The sequence below is a fragment of the Bidens hawaiensis genome, unplaced genomic scaffold (genome assembly GCF_021521415.1).
Source record: "Bidens hawaiensis isolate Kalapana, Puna unplaced genomic scaffold, B.hawaiensis_p1.1 tig00025640_1, whole genome shotgun sequence".
NCBI classification, from domain to species: Eukaryota; Viridiplantae; Streptophyta; class Magnoliopsida; order Asterales; family Asteraceae; genus Bidens; species Bidens hawaiensis.
The window spans coordinates 26,234-45,204 of record NW_027505057.1 but is presented as its reverse complement, the minus strand read 5'-3'; the positions used below and the strand labels follow the sequence as shown (position 1 = coordinate 45,204).

Below are 18,971 nucleotides of genomic sequence, written 5' to 3'. Positions count from 1 at the left end.
TAGATATTAACAACGGTGTTATGAAAACCGATATAACTATTGTGAAAAAATAACGAAAATTTGATAACAACCATTGCGTTGTAGTTAATGTTTGTGTGTGTGTGCGTGTTATTATAGTTTTTAAAACAAATCGGTTAAAAGACCGGTACAACTGGTGACAAAAAGAACGGTTACCCCTTGTATTTTTTACAATATAGAACGGTTTTACGGACCATCCTACAAATAAATAACGGGTTTTGTCAAAAACCATTGTAAATCACTATATTTAACTAGTTTTTTTTCCCGCCTTTTGTGAAACTGAAGAGCCAATTAGTCTATAATAAATTCTTTATCCACCATCAAACACTTCTCGTTCCTTTCACATACAAACAAGACGATGGCTTACGACGGCTCTAGACACACTTTTACATTAACTCATAATTTGCGAATGCGAACCAAAGTCACGGGAGAATTCGATAACTTCAAAAATATGATTAAGTTGCTAAGACTGAGTGCTATAGCCTACGCCCTAAATGATCAAGTCGATGAACATCGACGATGGACAAAACAATTTTCGGATTCTGCTGTGATTGAAACCTATAGAGTAAATGGCCATTTAAAACGAGTAATTCATGGTGTGGTAAATGGGCCAGAAATCGTTGTGGGTCAAGCGGAAATTCGTGTTTCTCTACGAATAGATGATGCTCAAGCTAGAGAGTTCTTCTCTCAAGATAACGTACGCTAGACTTTTTGGGAGATGGGGTATACTGGAAATTTTCGCCATAACAATGTGAACAAAAAGCACCTATCTAAAGAATGACAATATTTTTGTACACAATTAAGTTTATTTTTCACACAAGTTAGTGAATGTAAGTTTGTGCCACAAGAAGTGCAACAAACAGTTTTTGCTATTGTGAAACAACAACCCTACAACTACTCCAAGCATCCGCTACGAGATACGTGTGACAACACTGAATAGTTTCGAGGGACATGTCTATATCCCAGATTCATCATGAGAATCATTTTGTCACAAGTGTCATGGCCAGGATTGCCGGATAATTTAGGAAGAATTGAAATGATTAATCAAAAGTATGATTTCTTCCAAGTGCTCTTCCTATTAAACATGCCTTAGGTTTAGATACACATTTCTCCATCACTTTACTAGAACTATTAGATGATTTTGACTAATATTATTTGTCTACTCTATATCTTTTTTTTACTTGTAAATATTCTACCTTATCATTAGTTATAATTATGATGTCAACCTGTTTATAATATGTATATGTGCTTTTAGATAATTATTAGACATTGTTACAATATAAATTAACAACCAATGTTAGATTCAATACATATGAGACCAGTTGACTAAAGTCAAACACAAAAAATGTTCAATGTGTTTAATTATTTTATTATATGATCATATACAGCATAATAATTTAACATAAATAAACAATATTTCTAACACTAACTAAATTAATTAGTTAAATAGTACAAAGGATATAATACAACAAGAATCTCTAAACAAAAATAATCTTTGGAATTTCGCGAAGCTGGTATATGTCTACATGATTGGGTATGTGTCTACATGATTTCACTAATGCATATTAGCATTCTTTCATGACACCAGCTATGAATAATCAGACATTATATTTTGGTATCTCAGGTAGCATATATCAATACGCTTACACCGATGCATACCTTAGTTGGATAGGATTCTTCAACATTAAATAACATTTAGGGATGTCGGTTATGCGTTTATCAACACAATTACACCAACATACCGTTTAGCATTTCAAATGCATCTCACCCGGTCATCAGTCTTTGAAGGTGTTGGGCTAAGCTTAGCCAAATAGCCCGTAAAGTCAAACCTTCGGACACCATTGAAATCATATATAAATCCATATCTATGAGAGATCCAGGAGAAAATGACTAGTCGGCCGACACATTGTCTCCAAAGTCTCAATGCCTGGAATCGATCTAAAAATCGAATAAGACAAGAGGCCGTTCAAAGGTATTATATTTCCGAGAACACCAATTCCAACAAAATTTCAAGAACATATAAAGAGGTGGATTTTGGAATAGGACGTAACATTCTGTTATACATAATTTGGTGAAGGGAGGATTTTGCAAGATGATATTATTGGAGAAGTTTGAAAGTGGTCGGGTAGATTGGATGAGGTTTGCAAGTTGAAATTTTTAAAGTGATCAATCTCATATTTATTGATATGAGATTGCACCTAACTCATTTAATCGATATTATGGTTCCACCTAACTCATTTAATCGATATTAATTCATATTAGTTAGCAGATGGACCACCTACCTTATTAAAACCATTTAGCGTTTCTCATATTTTTTTTGATACGATTTTGTTATGGTTGTACTTACCTTATTAAAAACGATTCAATTTATAATAACCATTACTATTTTAAAGTTATAAAACAGTTTAGTATTATAACCGTTCTAATATGCAAAACGTTTTAAGTTTTTGGAACGGGTCTTTGTAGAACCGTTGCAAGTAATGAATAATTGTGAGGATGTTAACTGTTTTAAAATAAAGGTTAAAACCCGTTGTTAACGGTTTTGACTATAAAAAACGTTGGTTTCCTTCTTATATACAACGGGTTGGGATAATTGTTCAAATATAACGGTATTCTGCATTTTATTCAACGGTTGGACCTCAAACTGCTGTAATTCATTTTTTAAACCGCTGCAAGTAATGAATATATTAACGGAATTTAACGTGAAGATATTAACCGTTTTAAAATAAAGGTTAAACCCGTTGTAAATGGTTTTGTCTAAAATACAACGCTAGTTTCCTTTTTATATACAAAGGGTTGGGATAATCGTCAAAATGAAACGGTCTTCTACATTTTCAACGGTTGGACCTCATACCATTGTAAATCAATTTTTAGACCGGTATTACTCTACACTTAAAACAATAATGAATAAAAGAATGCTCCTAAACTAATGCTCAAGAACTACGGATGAACATTAAAAACAAAAATGAATAGCTTATGAATCATTCAAAAGCTGTTTACTTCTCACTAGTAGTTAGGATCTTTTATGTCACTTTGTTTATTCATTGTAACAATATTAGTTGTTTGTAAACTGATATGTTAAATGTTGCTTTTAACCCTTAGCTCATAAGTAGTTTGACACATAAAAAATGATCATGAGAGTCCCATGATCGTCAACGATTATCATTTACACACACCCCTCAGTGAGTACTATTTAAAACGAATTTGAGATGATGAGCTAAGGTTGAGGAGTAGCCTAGAGACTTTAAAGCAATTCCAGTTAATCAAATGGATATAATAATGATTCTTGTACTTCTTATGACATCTTAGTTACGTTACTTATTTTTCTACACAATTGATTATTTCAAACTAAGTTGAATTTAATCAAGCAATTCCAGTTAATCAAATGGATATAATAATGATTCTTGTACTTCTTATGACATCTTAGTTACGTTACTTATTTTTCTACACAATTGATTATTTCAAACTAAGTTGAATTTAATCAACATTATTGGTGGACCAATATACCTTAAACAATCTGATCCAGCACTTGAATTTAAGTGTTGGTTCACCAATAATTGTATGTCAAACTAGTTCAACTATGCATCAGCTTATTACGAAAATATTCTTTTATGTAAATCTTATTGTTTAATCATTCGTTCCATTTTCTCCATAGCCAAAAATCGACATGACCGTCTCTTGAAACCACCTCACATCTACGATAATCAGAAGAACAATCCAAAGTAAATTTTGTTCAACCAAAATACGTGTTTCGCAAAATAATAATATATAATTATGATAAGTTCCGCATATGTCATGAAAATTAAGTGTTTATATAAACGTGCCTAAAAATGCAATTAACAGTATCTTTTTAAGTAAATCATGAATTTATTTTCTGGCCGGGTTGCATGAGACCACCATTATGTAATCATAATTTTAGATTTTGTAATACACGTTGGTATTTTTCACTTTCGTTATGGAAGCATTCAGGGGCGGATCCAGTGTTCAGCCAAGGGGAGCGTTTGCACCCACTCAAATCCGTAGTTTCCTTTAAAAATTTGTAATATATTACTGTTGGGTTTCAACGGTGGTCCGAGAAAAAAATCGGTTAAACTATTTACGGTTAAACTATTTAAAACTCGTTTTAGTTAATATTTCGTTTCGATAATTATTAATCCATATTAATAATTAAACTCATAAACGAACAATAAAACGCAGCGGATAAAAACGAGTATACTAACCATAAATGGAAACCCGAACCCAGATCCGATTACAACAATACGAGTACGAATAAACGAGTAATAAACCACCATAGAGTGTTTGTCGATATACCTCGGTATGAAACCGGGACGATACACCGCGAGTTTACGAGAAACGCTAGATCTGCGACACAATCAATGAACCCACAATCTGACCAGCGGCAACGGCGCCGTCCAACGGCGGCAGCGGCGGCGGCGTAGGACGGCGGCGAATGGTACAGTAGTGGAGGACAGGAACTAACAGTGACAAACACCAGCAAACAGCAACAACAACTTGAAACAACTATCGCCGGAAAAGATGGAGCTCGCGGAGAAGATGGAGTTCGCCGGAAAAACGATTTCGCTCCTTAAACAGTACCGGAGCACGAATAGCTGCGGTGGTGTTTATAGGGATTGAAAGGAGTGTGCGGCGGTGGCTGTGTTAAGCTAGTGGTGGCCGAAAATGTTCGCCGGAAAATCGGGGTTCACCGAAAAAACGTGAATAGCTTGCGGTGAGGTACTGGACGTCGCCGGAAGTTCGTATAGTGTAGTGGTGGTTTTCCGGTGGCCGATAAGTAGAGGGAGTATGTTTGTGACTGGCGGCGGTTTTTCGGTGGCAGGAAAACGGCGCCGGAAATGATGAAAATGGTGGTTGTGTTTCTCTTGTAGATTATCTTTTTTTTTTATAATAATATTATCTCTTATATTTATAGTAAAAGTAATTAGGGTTTAAACAATTTAAACCCAATGGGCTTAAAGCCCAAACACCAAATAAAAGCCTAGTCCATCAACATGTCCTATTATGAGATTGTGTCGGGCCCAGGTAGCGTAAACGTATAAGTGGGTTTATATCTTGTTACCCCCGGTGTAACTCTGTCCGGGTCACGTTCGGGTCGATCACGTTGACTTGACCCGAAACGTCCATAAAATCCAACAGTCTCCCACTTGGACGTATTTGGGTCAAGTATCACAACGCTGACAGCCAGAGGCGTTCTAGCTACACATAGCTGTCCCCAACCGAATGTGACATTTTAAATCCATAACCAAAGTATCTTTGAATACCTTATTGCAAGACAATGAATTTATAGTAATCGTTGTCATCTATCATTTCCGTATAAGACATTAAATTGAACAATGAGACATGGATCAAATCAATCTCATACAGTGTTCAATTATTTTAGTTCTCGATATAGAGTCAAAGTGGTCCAATCAAACACACAGTTAGTTTGGGTGAGGCCTCACACTTTACCAGTTTGAATCAACGAGGGCGCCAATATGTCTAACTGTTACATTTAAATGTAAGAGTACATAATCTCATCTTGACTACATACAACTTCCACCGAACTCCAGAACATTCCCAATCAATGCCTTTATGCTGGCAGTTACGCGACAGCGGTTGACATGATCAAAGAATATTCCTCGGTAAACGAAAGTTCTAATATGTATCTCAGGTCTAAGGATACTAAATGAGCATACTATTATCAAAACATCTTATGATCAAGATCCATGAAGATGATTTGATGCGAGTTACATCCAACGTCATTCATAATGAGGTCTGTGAGTTTGGAAGCCAACTGCTTGAGTCCAAAGTCAGAATAGTCTTAATTCAGAATCGCTCCCACGAGTCTGACCGACTACGGATAATTTAGAATACAATATTCACGGATTAAACGTATTAAAATGAACACAGTTGTATTATTCAACGTTTGCATTTAACCATTAAATCAAAAGTGAATAGAAAAGCACAACTGATTAAAACGTTCATACATCCAAATACTAAATCAAAATAAATCACTAGCAAGTCTAAGCCCGATAGCATCTCTATGCAGATCATGCTTGTCCTGAGTCATCGGCTTAGTGAACGGGTCAGCTAGATTTTGATCTGTGTCTACTTTGCTTTTCACGATGTCACCTCGTTCCAATATTTCCCGAATAAGATGGAACTTCCTTAGAATGTGCTTGGTTCTGTGATGAGACCTTGGCTCTTTGGCTTGAGCAATAGCACCTGTGTTATCACAGAATATCTCGATTGGTTTGTGAATACTCGGAACCACATCGAGATCGGTGATGAACTTCTTCATCCAAGCAGCCTCTTTAGCAGCATCTGATGCAGCTATATATTCGGATTCGGTGGTAGAATCCGCTACTACACTCTGCTTGGAGCTCTTCCAATAAATAGCTCCTCCATTGAGAGTGAAAACGAAACCCGACTGTGAGCGAGAATCATCTCGGTCAGTCTGGAAGCTAGCATCAGTGTAATACTTTACAGTGAGCTCCTCTTCCACTCACCCAAACACCAAGAACATGTCTTTGGTCCTATTCAAGTACCTTAGAATGTTCTTCACAGCAGTCCAATGGGCAATGCCAGGACTCTGTTGAAAACGACTGGTCATGCTCAAGGCATACGAGACGTCAGGTCTAGTACATAACATAGCATACATGATAGAGCCAACCGCAGAAGCATATGGAATTGCTTGCATACGTTTAGATTCAATGTCTGTTGCAGGAGATTGCGATTTGCTCAACATGGTTCCCTTAGTCATTGGAACAGCTCCTTTCTTAGAGTTTTCCATTGAGAAGCGTGCCATTACTTTGTCTATGTAAGTACTTTGACTAAGCCCTAGAATCCGCTTAGATCTATCTCTATAGATCTTTATTCCCAGAATATAAGCGGCTTCTCCAAGATCTTTCATTGCAAAACAAGATTCCAACCATAGCTTAACTTGTTTAAGCATAGAAATGTCGTTTCCAATGATCAGTATATCATCCACATACAAGATGAGGAATGATATAGTGCTCCCACTAGCCTTTCTGTAAACACAAGGTTCATCTTCGTTTTTGACAAAACCAAACTCTTTGATTTTCTCGTCAAAGTGAGGATTCCAGCTTCGAGATGCCTGCTTAAGTCCATAAATGGACTTGTTCAATTTGCAAACCTTATTAGGATATTTTGGATCGACAAAACCTTCAGGCTGAACCATATAGACATCTTCAGAAAGATGTCCATTAAGGAAAGTGGTTTTGACATCCATTTGCAATATCTCATAATCATAGTATGCAGCAATGGCAAGCAATATCCTAATTGACTTAGTCATAGAAACGGGGGAAAAGGTTTCATCATAGTCAACACCTTGAGTTTGAGTAAAACCTTTCGCAACTAGCCGTGCCTTATAGGTTTGCACATTTCCATGCATGTCGGTTTTTCTCTTGAAAATCCATTTGCTCCCTACTGCCCGACTATCGGGGGGTAGCTCAACCAAGTTCCAAACATGGTTATCATGCATGGATTGCATCTCAGCGTTCATGGCATCTTGCCATTTCTTGGATTCCGGATCCAAGATGGCAGACTTGTAGTTAGTAGGCTCGTCCCCAGATTCGGCTACTAATAAGACTTCGGGACCATCTAGATGACATAAGTATCTAGAATTTGGTACGGGAGTCCTACTACTTCTGCGAACGCATGTGTTTATGTCTGATGTATCAGCAACAACAACTTGTTGATCAGACTCTCCAACTTCCTCAGCAGCTGGTTGTGGTTCTTGAATTTCTTCAAGATCGACAATGTTACTTCTAGTTCCATGACTAAGAAATTCTTCTTCAAGGAAGTAGCCCTTCCTCCTGACAGAAATCGTATTTGTATCAGGATGAAATAAGTAATAACCGCTCTTGTAGTAGTATCCGACGAAAATAACTTTTTCGCCGTGGGGATCAAGTTTGTCATCAGACTCACTTGTGATATAAGCATCACATCCCCATACTCTAAGATAAGACAATTTGGGTTTCTTTCCCTTATGCCATATCTCATATGGTGTTTTGTCTATCTTCTTAGTTAGAGCTAGATTGACAATGCGGGCGGCGGTCATAAGGGCGTAACCCCAAAAGGAGTGAGGCAAGTTAGTTCTACACATCATCGATCGAACCATGTTTAGCAAAGTTCGATTTCTCCTCTCGCTCACGCCATTAAGTTGGGGTGTGCCAGGTGGAGTGAGCTGTGAAACAATTCCATGCTCTTTTAGATGAGTGATGAACTCTGTGCTGAGATACTCTCCACCTCGATCTGATCGAAGTATCTTAATGGTTTTATCAAGTTGTTTTTCCACTTCGCTTTGAAACTCTTTGAACTTTTCAAAAGTTTCGTGCTTGTGTTTCATAAGATACACATAAGCGTATCGACTATAATCGTCGATAAAAGAAACGAAGTATCTTTCATGGTTTCTAGTCATGGTTCTGAAAGGTCCACATACATCAGTATGTATGAGTCCTAACAGATCACTTGCTCGTTCACTTTTATTAGTGAAGGAGTCTTTGGCGAGTTTGCCAGCTAAGCAAGACTCACAATTTTTAAAAGAGTCCGGTCCTGTGGATTCAAGAATCCCTTCGGATTGGAGTCTTTTAACTCTTGCCTTGCTTATGTGGCCAAGTCGGCAATGCCATAGAAAAGTATCATTGACACTAGTCTTGATACGTTTTGAAAGATGATATACGTTATTGTCAGGTTGAACATCAATCTCATAAATACCATTTCGAGGTTTAGCCTCAAAATAAAAGATATCATTTAAGTAAGCAGAAATAGCCATGCCATTAAGAACATACTTAAATCCTTGTTCAGATAACAACGAAACTGAAATGATGTTTCTGGTCAAGCCAGGAGCATACAAACAATTATTTAAAGGAAAAACTAGGCCAGATGGACAAGTAAAATGAAATACTCCAGTTGCCAGAACTGGTACTCTCTTCCCATCTCCAACGATGAGTTCCATGCTGCCTTTATTCAGTTTCCTCCACTTCTCAGGCTCCTGCAAGACATTAACGATGTGGTAACCACATCCGGTATCAAATACCCATGTGTTGCTAGAGACAGTGAAAAGTTCAATAACGTATATGGAAATACCTCCAGAAGAGCCTTCACCATTGGCTCTCTTCTTTCTGATCTCAGCAAGGTGCTCGGGGCAGTTTCTCATCCAGTGCCCCATTTGGTTGCATTTGAAGCACTTGCGCTCCTCAAAGGGCGGCGGCTTTTTCTTTGCAACCACCTTGTTAGTGTTGGTGGCAACATGGGCAACAACAGTAACTTTCTTCTTGCCTTTTCCCTTAAAACCCCGATTCTTTGGTTTTGGCTTCTTGACACCAGCAGATCGAATCATCAGAACTTGATTGGTCCTAGAAGGAATGTTCATCTCAGCCGTTTTGAGCATGTTATGAAGCTCCGGCACTGTCTTAACCCAACCATTCATGTTGAAATTCATTACGAACTGGTCGTATGAGTTGGGGAGAGAGTTGAGAATGAAATCCGATGCCATCTCATCGGGCATGGGATAATCAAGTTTCTTGAGCTGATCGATGTGCCCCTTCATCTTTAGAACATGAGCACTGACGGGAGACCCCTCTGCCATCTTGCAACTGATGAGTTGTTTCATGGTGTCGAAACGTTCTTGACGGGCTTGTTTCTGGAACATGCTCTTGAGTTGCTCAAGCATCTCATAGGCACCAAAGTCTTCTAAGCCTTTAGCAAGCTCAGAAGTCATTGTGGCTAGCATAATACAGGAGACCTCAGCCAAGTCATCCTTATGCTTGTCAAGAACTTTTCGTGCAGCGGCTGTGTTGTTTTCAGGCTCGGTTGGAACAGGTCCATCGAGAACATACAGGCGCTTTGCCATGGTTAGAACAAGTCTTAAGTTGCGGTGCCATTCTATGAAGTTGGTACCATTCAGTTTATCCTTCTCAAGGATAGTTGTAAGGCCCCGAACCCGGTAACCTTACTTTAGCGTCGGATTCATAAACACAGTTCTTCAAATGACTGAGTTTATTAAAACTTTTCGCGGAAAGGTAAAACATCAATCATTTGCTACAAAACATTAAATCTTTTCTTTGATACCTTAACACAAAACTTATATTTAAAACATCCTTTCTTCTTCTTCAGATGCCAGCCGTTCAATCCATGCCATGTGCCATCCTCATGCTAACTCTATAATCAGCTCACCTGCGTGCATACTAAAAGTCAGCTACGCTGAGTGAGTTCTAGTTAATCAAGCAACTCATCATACAACCACTACATGCATCATATGCGTATCCGAAGACACGTAGTCCACTATCTAACTTGCTACTGCTTAACCACTTAATTACCCCTATAGCTTAGCCTTTTAATTACCCCTACAGCTTAGCCACTTATGCCACTTTATGCCACTTGATGCCACTTTAATAACGAATATCGTTATGCCACTCTGCCACTTTAATAACGGATAACGTTATGCCACTCTGCCACTTTAATAACGTAAAACGTTATGCCACTTTGCCACTTTAATAACGTATAACGTTATGCCACTTTGCCACTTTAATAACGTAAAACGTTATGCCACTTTGCCACTTTAATAACGAAGGCACGTATAGGCTTACCCTACCACGTACTATCGTTATGCCACTAACACTCTTACTATACTCTTGCCACTTTTAACACGCTCTACCTCTACTTGTCTACAACACGCTTCATATCCTTTACATAATAAGCAAGTCACATCAACAATCATACACACATAATAACGATGGCACGTACAGGCTTTCCCTATCACGCGCTCACGTTATGCCACTAACACCCTTACTAGACCCTTGCCACTTTTAACACACTCTACCTCTACCTGCCTATATCACACTTCATATCAGTTCGGTATTTACGTAATAAACAAGTCACATCATAACATTCATACACACTATCAACCACTTGGAATTTACTATCCTTGGCGATACGTGCAATATCCGAAGATCGTTCACGTACCGACAAGCATTATAAAATATATACCTCGTATAACATCTATAGCATACACTTACCACTTAAGGTAAGTGTATTCACACTTCACATCGAGTATGCACACAGCCCCGAAAACATAACAAGGAATGGGGCTAGAAACTCACCTGGACTTTGCTTCTTCCTCTGATATCTGTAAATCCCTTCTTTAACTGAGCTCGGCTGACTGTACAAGTTACACGTATCAATACTCGCCTGATCTAATCTGGTGGCCTAGTATTAGCTTACTTTAACTTATCGCTTTTAATTTATTTTCTAATCGAACTTGGCTTTAGGCGAAGTTAAACCTCAGGCGAACTTGGCTTTAGGCGAAGTTAAACCTTAGGCGAACTTAGCCTTACAGCGAAGTTGTCATCAGGCGAACATGGCTTCAGGCGAAGATGTCATCAGGCGAACTTGGTCTCAGGCGAAGTTACCAGTTAGGCGAACTTAACTTTACAGCGAAGTTGCCATCAGGCGAACTTAGCTTGCAGGCGAAGTTCATCAGGCGAACTTAGCTTGCAGGCGAAGTTCATCGCTTTGAAGGCGAAGTTGCCCAGATGCAGGCGAAGTTGCCCAGACAGCCGCTGTTCGGTTTCTTTCCAGCATTTTGAGCGATTTTAACACCCTTGCTATGGTTCAATATCACCCACTACGCTTCCCGACCATTTTCGGTCGCTTATACAATAAAAAGCTTGGATCTTTAAACTTCAAAGATCAAGAATCATACCTTTTTGAGCTTGTTTGGATCTCGTTTAACTTGTTAACACAACTAATCGCTCTCTCTCTCTCTCGGATCTGCCCGTTCCTCTCCTCGGATCTGCCCGGTTCCGGCCGCCGGCGAAGTTGTGGTGTATGTGTGTGTTTGGATAATGATAGAAATGAAGATATTTTGGGGTGCTAGGGTATTTATATCCCTGAAATCCCATGGACCTAAGGCCCATTCTCATTTAACCCGTCTCCATTAATCCAACACTAGCCCGACTCATACCAACTCCTACTCTATTATTTATTTCCTGACAACCCGAGTAAACTTCCCTCTATTAGTAAGTAATATATTTAATATCACTTTGAAATTTCGGGATGTTACAAGTCTTCCCTCCTTAAGGAGGTTTCGTCCCCGAAACCTAACTTATTCCCTATAAAAGGAAAACTTCTTATATTTACACGCTTTATTGAATCGCCTTCGCTTTCTGAGTTATCCCTCTTACTCCTGACTTGTAGTCATCGAGCGGTGATCATGTGTTTTAGCTATTACAGTAGCTTGTCCATGAAGCCCTCGATGTACCAAGTCTCGTATCGCCCTCCCGAGGAACCTTGTTTTATATAATAACGCTAACTCTTAAGGCGACGCTTTACCATCACACAACTATTTATCATAACCAACATGCATTCAAGATAAATTCATAGATCGTTCATACAAAAGCACAAGAAGTCACAAGTACTTCATAACATAAAAGGAAATCATTCAAGCTTGCTAAACAAACATAGGTTCAACTGTAACATAAAACACTCTTTAACTACTAAACATAAAACAACTGTGACATGCCACTTATTCTCCTGCAACCTCCTCAGCAGCTAATAGACCATCCTTTCACGCGTTTCCTCTTCCTTCCCCCACTGCCACGGCTTCTCCACACTCCCTAGCTATGTGACCTGACTTACCACACTTGTAACACTTCTGGTCCTCGGTGCATTCACGGGAGATGTGCCCCTTCCTCCCACATTGGTAGCACTGATTTGGACCAGCCTTGCATTCCCCCAAGTGCATCTTCCCGCACACCTTACATGCTTCCCTTCCTGCCATCTTCTGTGTCTTTCTCCCTGCACGCTCCACGACATCCCCAGCTCTTTTAGTTCCCTTCCCTTTTTCCTCATCTTCCACTTCCACATCATCCGCCGCCAGATCATCATAGACCATCTCCGCCAACTCGACCGCAGACTCAAAGGTAACAGGTTTGTTGGCCCTGACCAACATGCGGACCTTCTGGGGAAGTCCTCTAACGTAGCACTTGATCCGTTTCGCCTCGGTGTTCACCATGTCAGGAACCAGCCTAAACATGCGGTTGAATTCAGTGGTGTACTCACGATGTGTCATCTTGTCCGCCTTTAGATTCAGAAATTTCATCTCGGCCCTCTCAACCTCAGCATCAGCACAGAACCTTTTCATCACTAACTCCTTAAGGTCATCCCACCTCATGGCCTTAATCTCCTCTCGGGTCTTCCTTTGTTCGACAGTTTCCCACCAGTACATGGCCTCATCATCAAATGACTGAGTGGCATAACCCACTGCTTGGTCGGGACGGCATTCGCTAATGCGGATAACCTTGTCCATAGTGGCTATCCATTGGAGAGTAGCGATTGCGTCTCCCAAACCAGTCAGTTTTGGCGGGTCGCATCCTTTGAAGGACTTATAGTTGCACCCACCTTGGCCTCTTCTCCTGTCATCAACTTTCACAGACTTATCCTCACTCGAGGCCCCTCTTTCTCCTTCCCCATCCTTCCTACCATCACCACCAGCCCCTTCAGCAGTTCGTTCACGGCTTCCAGCAGACCCTTCGGGATTCAGGTTCTTCACAGCAGCAACTACAGCTTGAACAATGGCTGCTTGAACTGCAGGGCTAAGTTGAACTTCTTCGTTGTTGTTCTGGTCTCCTCCAGCGGCGCTTCCTTCATCTTCGGTGTGGGAAGCTTCTTCTACCGAGGGTTGCCGGACAAGACGAGGCCTGCCACGACGTCCAGTGCGACCCCCGTTTCCCACAAATTCTCCAGCTCCAGCCATCAGTATTCTAGAAGGGACAACACAAACATCATCACTCAAGGAACTATTTAGTACAAGGATAGCAAGGCTAACAGGTAATAACAGTGGCCAGCTGTGACTAGCTGATCACGTTGCTTTCCGTGTCCTATACACTTCCCTTTATGAGTCTCTTTGTGCTGGTTCTACTTAAGCAATTAGTCAAATCAAACAATCAATTATTCCTATCCCTGTCGTTCACATATCTTTTCTTTCTCATTAACATATATCATTTAATCATACACTTTACCTTTACTGATCTTGCTTGAGCGACACATGGCATTCTTGAACTGGCATCTTCTTTCCTTTCTTACTTAAATCCTATTCTCTGTTCGAGTCTAAGCATGTAGGATGCTTAAATCTCTCGAACTTTGCTCTGATACCAACTTGTAAGGCCCCGAACCCGGTAACCTTACTTTAGCGTCGGATTTACTCATAAACACAGTTCTTCAAATGACTGAGTTTATTAAAACTTTTCGCGGAAAGGTAAAACATCAATCATTTGCTACAAAACATTAAATCTTTTCTTTGATACCTTAACACAAAACTTATATTTAAAACATCCTTTCTTCTTCTTCAGATGCCAGCCGTTCAATTCATGCCATGTGCCATCCTCATGCTAACTCTATAATCAGCTCACCTGCGTGCATACTAAAAGTCAGCTACGCTGAGTGAGTTCTAGTTAATCAAGCAACTCATCATACAATCACTACATGCATCATATGCGTATCCGAAGACACGTAGTCCACTATCTAACTTGCTACTGCTTAACCACTTAATTACCCCTATAGCTTAGCCTCTTAATTACCCCTACAGCTTAGCCACTTATGCCACTTTATGCCACTTGATGCCACTTTAATAACGTATATCGTTATGCCACTCTGCCACTTTAATAACGGATAACGTTATGCCACTTTGCCACTTTAATAACGTAAAACGTTATGCCACTTTGCCACTTTAATAACGTATAACGTTATGCTACTTTGCCACTTTAATAACGTAAAACGTTATGCCACTTTGCCACTTTAATAACGAAGGCACGTATAGGCTTACCCTACCACGTACTATCGTTATGCCACTAACACTCTTACTAAACTCTTGCCACTTTTAACACGCTCTACCTCTACTTGTCTACAACACGCTTCATATCATTTACATAATAGGCAAGTCACATCAACAATCATACACACATAATAACGATGGCACGTACAGGCTTTCCCTATCACGCGCTCACGTTATGCCACTAACACCCTTACTAGACCCTTGCCACTTTTAACACACTCTACCTCTACCTGCCTATATCACACTTCATATCAGTTCGGTATTTACGTAATAAACAAGTCACATCATAACATTCATACACACTATCAACCACTTGGAATTTACTATCCTTGGCGATACGTGCAATATCCGAAGATCGTTCACGTACCGACAAGCATTATAAAATATATACCTCGTATAACATCTATAGCATACACTTACCACTTAACGTAAGTGTATTCACACTTCACATCGAGTATGCACACAGCCCCGAAAACATAACAAGGAATGGGGCTAGAAACTCACCTGGACTCTGCTTCTTCCTCTGATATCTGTAAATCCCTTCTTTAACTGAGCTCGGCTGACTGTACAAGTTACACGTATCAATTCTCGCCTAATCTAATCTGGTGGCCTAGTATTAGCTTACTTTAACTTATCGCTTTTAATTTATTTTCTAATCGAACTTGGCTTTAGGCGAAGTTAAATCTCAGGCGAACTTGGCTTTAGGCGAAGTTAAACCTTAGGCGAACTTAGCCTTACAGCGAAGTTGTCATCAGGCGAACTTGGCTTCAGGCGAAGTTGTTATCAGGCGAACTTGGCCTCAGGCGAAGTTACCAGTTAGGCGAACTTAACTTTACAGCGAAGTTGCCATCAGGCGAACTTAGCTTGCAGGCGAAGTTCATCAGGCGAACTTAGCTTGCAGGCGAAGTTCATCGCTTTGAAGGCGAAGTTGCCCAGATGCAGGCGAAGTTGCCCAGACAGCCGCTGTTCGGTTTCTTTCCAGCATTTTGAGCGATTTTAACACCCTTGCTATGGTTCAATATCACCCACTACGCTTCCCGACCATTTTCGGTCGCTTATACACTAAAAAGCTTGGATCTTTAAACTTCAAAGATCAAGAATCATACCTTTTTGAGCTTGTTTGGATCTCGTTTAACTTGTTAACACAACTAATCGCTCTCTCTCTCTCTCGGATCTGCCCGTTCCTCTCCTCGGATCTGCCCGGTTCCGGCCGCCGGCGAAGTTGTGGTGTATGTGTGTGTTTGGATAATGATAGAAATGAAGATATTTTGGGGTGCTAGGGTATTTATATCCCTGAAATCCCATGGACCTAAGGCCCATTCTCATTTAACCCGTCTCCATTAATCCAACACTAGCCCGACTCATACCAACTCCTACTCTATTATTTATTTCCTGACACCGAGTAAACTTCCCTCTATTAGTAAGTAATATAATTAATATCACTTTGAAATTTCGGGATGTTACATCGCCTATTTAAAAGATTTTCATTTAATTTAAAGATTTTCCCTACAGTAAACAGTTCTTTTGAATTCTTACACATCATGGTTGTTTGAAATCATGAAAAAAATTTGAGTTCTTGTGCATGTTTTTTCTAATTGTGCAGCAAACTCATCGGTGCACAATATTCTCACATCGGTACACGGCCCGACCAGAACTTGTCACCTGAAGACAAAGAAGGCCACGGATCCCACACAGCCTCAACAGCTGCAGGTGTACCTGTGGAAGGTGCTAATGTTTATAGTATCGGTAAAGGGACCGCAAGAGGAGGTGTGCACTCAGCGCGCATAGCAGCTTACAAAGTGTGCTGGCATGGCAGTTGTTCAGAGATGGATTTGTTAGCCGGATTCGACATGGCAATCGCTGATGGAGTGGATGTAATAACTGTGTCAATTGGTGGTCATCCTAGACAATTCTTCCAAGATTCACTCGCGATTGGAGCGTTTCACGTGATGAAGAAAGGCATCTTCGTTGCGTGCTCTGCTGGAAATGAGGGTCCTCATCAGCTCACAGTAAAAAATATTGCACCTTGGGTTACAACTATGGCTGCATCAACTTCTGATAGGCAGTTTGTATCTGATGTTCAGTTGGGCAACGGTGCAACCATCACGGTTACTCTCTCACTCTTTACCTCACCTTACTAATAGAAATTATTCAATTATTGATCCGTACCTTTTTAATCTTGTACATTTAACATAAAATGTCTACGTTATGCATATAAAACATTAAACTGATTAGTCGCATATATATAGGTTATGTGTACGAAATATACCTACACATGTTTTGTACATGTGTAATTTCAATAAGTATACGAATTCTGTTTATATGTATATTTTTAAATGTTAGAATAGGTGAGTAAGCAGTTATATTTCAACCATTTTCTTGTGTTTTAATATATCTTAAAACTGAAAAGTTGAATGATTTAATTTTTTATTTTGTTATTTCTGTGGCTCACTGTAACCATTAGAATTTGTGTTTATCATAGGGAATTGCTATGAATACATTTCCGTCTACGAAGAAAATGTATCCCTTAATAAGTGGTGCTCGTGCGGCCAATGCCAGTCAAATATACAGAAACGCAGGGTATTATATTTGATCTCTGTATACTCCCTTGACTGCAAGTTTACTTGAAGGATATGTTATATATATATGATTGAAATATGGGATGACTGTGTGCAGTGCTTGCGACTTTGACTCATTGTCAGATGAAATGGTGAAGGGGAAGATTGTGCATTGTTTGGGAAAAAATGAACAAGATGTTACACTGTACACCAAACGTGTAGCGGGATTAATTTTGTCACAAGATAAGGACTACGATTTACCTTCTTCGTTTCTAATCCCTGGAAGTACAGTCAGTATCAAAGAGGGTTTAAAAATCGATCACTACATCAACTCCACCAGGTAAGACTTCAATGTTCTAACTTGTTGTCACGAAACTGTCCATTAATGAATATTATCTTTGCATAAACACAGAAAACCGGTCGCTACCATACGAAAAACAAGATCCATTAAGATGGCTGATGCACCATTTGTCGCGTCATTCTCTTCAAGAGGACCACAATTCATAGCTCCCAACATCCTTAAGGTATTTTCTCAGCTTCATTTAGCTTCATGGTAGACCTTGACTCGCTAATTAATGAAGTTTATGGTAGTGCAGCCTGATGTCGCTGCACCTGGACTGGGCATATTGGCTGCATACTCGAAACTATCAAGCATGACCGGACACCCAGAATTTGACAAACGGTTTGTTGATTACAAAATTGCGTCGGGAACTTCAATGGCTTGCCCTCATGTCGCTGCGGCTGCAGCCTATGTTAAATCATTCCACCCCACTTGGTCGCCGGCTGCAATAAAATCAGCTCTCATGACAACAGGTAGTTTGTGGTCCTCCTAGCAATGTAAAGACATCTGATTTCAATTTTTTAAATTTTAGATAGAATATATTAGTTAGGTTTATTATAATTATCTCTACCATGGTTATAAGATGTGAATTTGGTTAGTTTTTTATTTTAAATATACCGACGGAATTTTCGTTATTCTTAAAACAACGTTTGAATTGATGTTCTGTTTTCTTTCAGCAAAACCAATGAAAGTGAACACAAAAGACATGGCACTGGCATCAGGTTCGGGTCTTATAAACCCGGCCAAAGCAAGAGACCCTGGTTTGGTCTATGACATCGACATGAGTGCCTACATTCGTTACCTATGCAAAATAGGCTACAACTCCACAACTCTTGGCATACTCATTGGCGGAGACAAAATCTATGATTGCAAAAGTTTTAAACCAACAAAAGGTATTGACGGCCTCAACTATCCATCAATACACTTGCAGGTTGAAAGCAACGTCACAACCTTTTCGGCAGTCTATAAACGGGTTGTAACCAACATTGGTAATGCAAAGGCCACGTACGAAGCAGAAGCGGCAAGTCCTAAGGGGCTTTCTATTAAGGTTGAACCGAGTACTCTGTCGTTCGACAAGTTAAACCAGAAAATAGCATTTACTGTTACGCTGAAGGGGAAGTTTAATCGGAAGGATGCGACTTTGTTGTCAGGATCACTTGCTTGGAAGAGTTCAAAGCATTCTGTAGTAAGCCCGGTTGTT

General features: G+C 39.8%; 1 protein-coding gene across 1 annotated transcript; it reads left to right on the top strand.

The window, feature by feature from the left end:
- The first annotated feature begins 376 nt into the window (after positions 1 to 376).
- LOC143610307 (subtilisin-like protease SBT4.15) lies at positions 377 to 18,293 on the top strand. Its single transcript, XM_077084824.1, has 7 exons — positions 377 to 715; positions 2,096 to 2,157; positions 16,476 to 16,980; positions 17,355 to 17,452; positions 17,549 to 17,770; positions 17,843 to 17,954; positions 18,027 to 18,293. The coding sequence occupies exons 1-7, from the start codon at positions 377 to 379 to the stop codon at positions 18,261 to 18,263; spliced, it is 1,575 nt and encodes a 524-aa protein (XP_076940939.1). The 3' UTR covers positions 18,264 to 18,293.
- Positions 18,294 to 18,971: the final 678 nt, after the last annotated feature.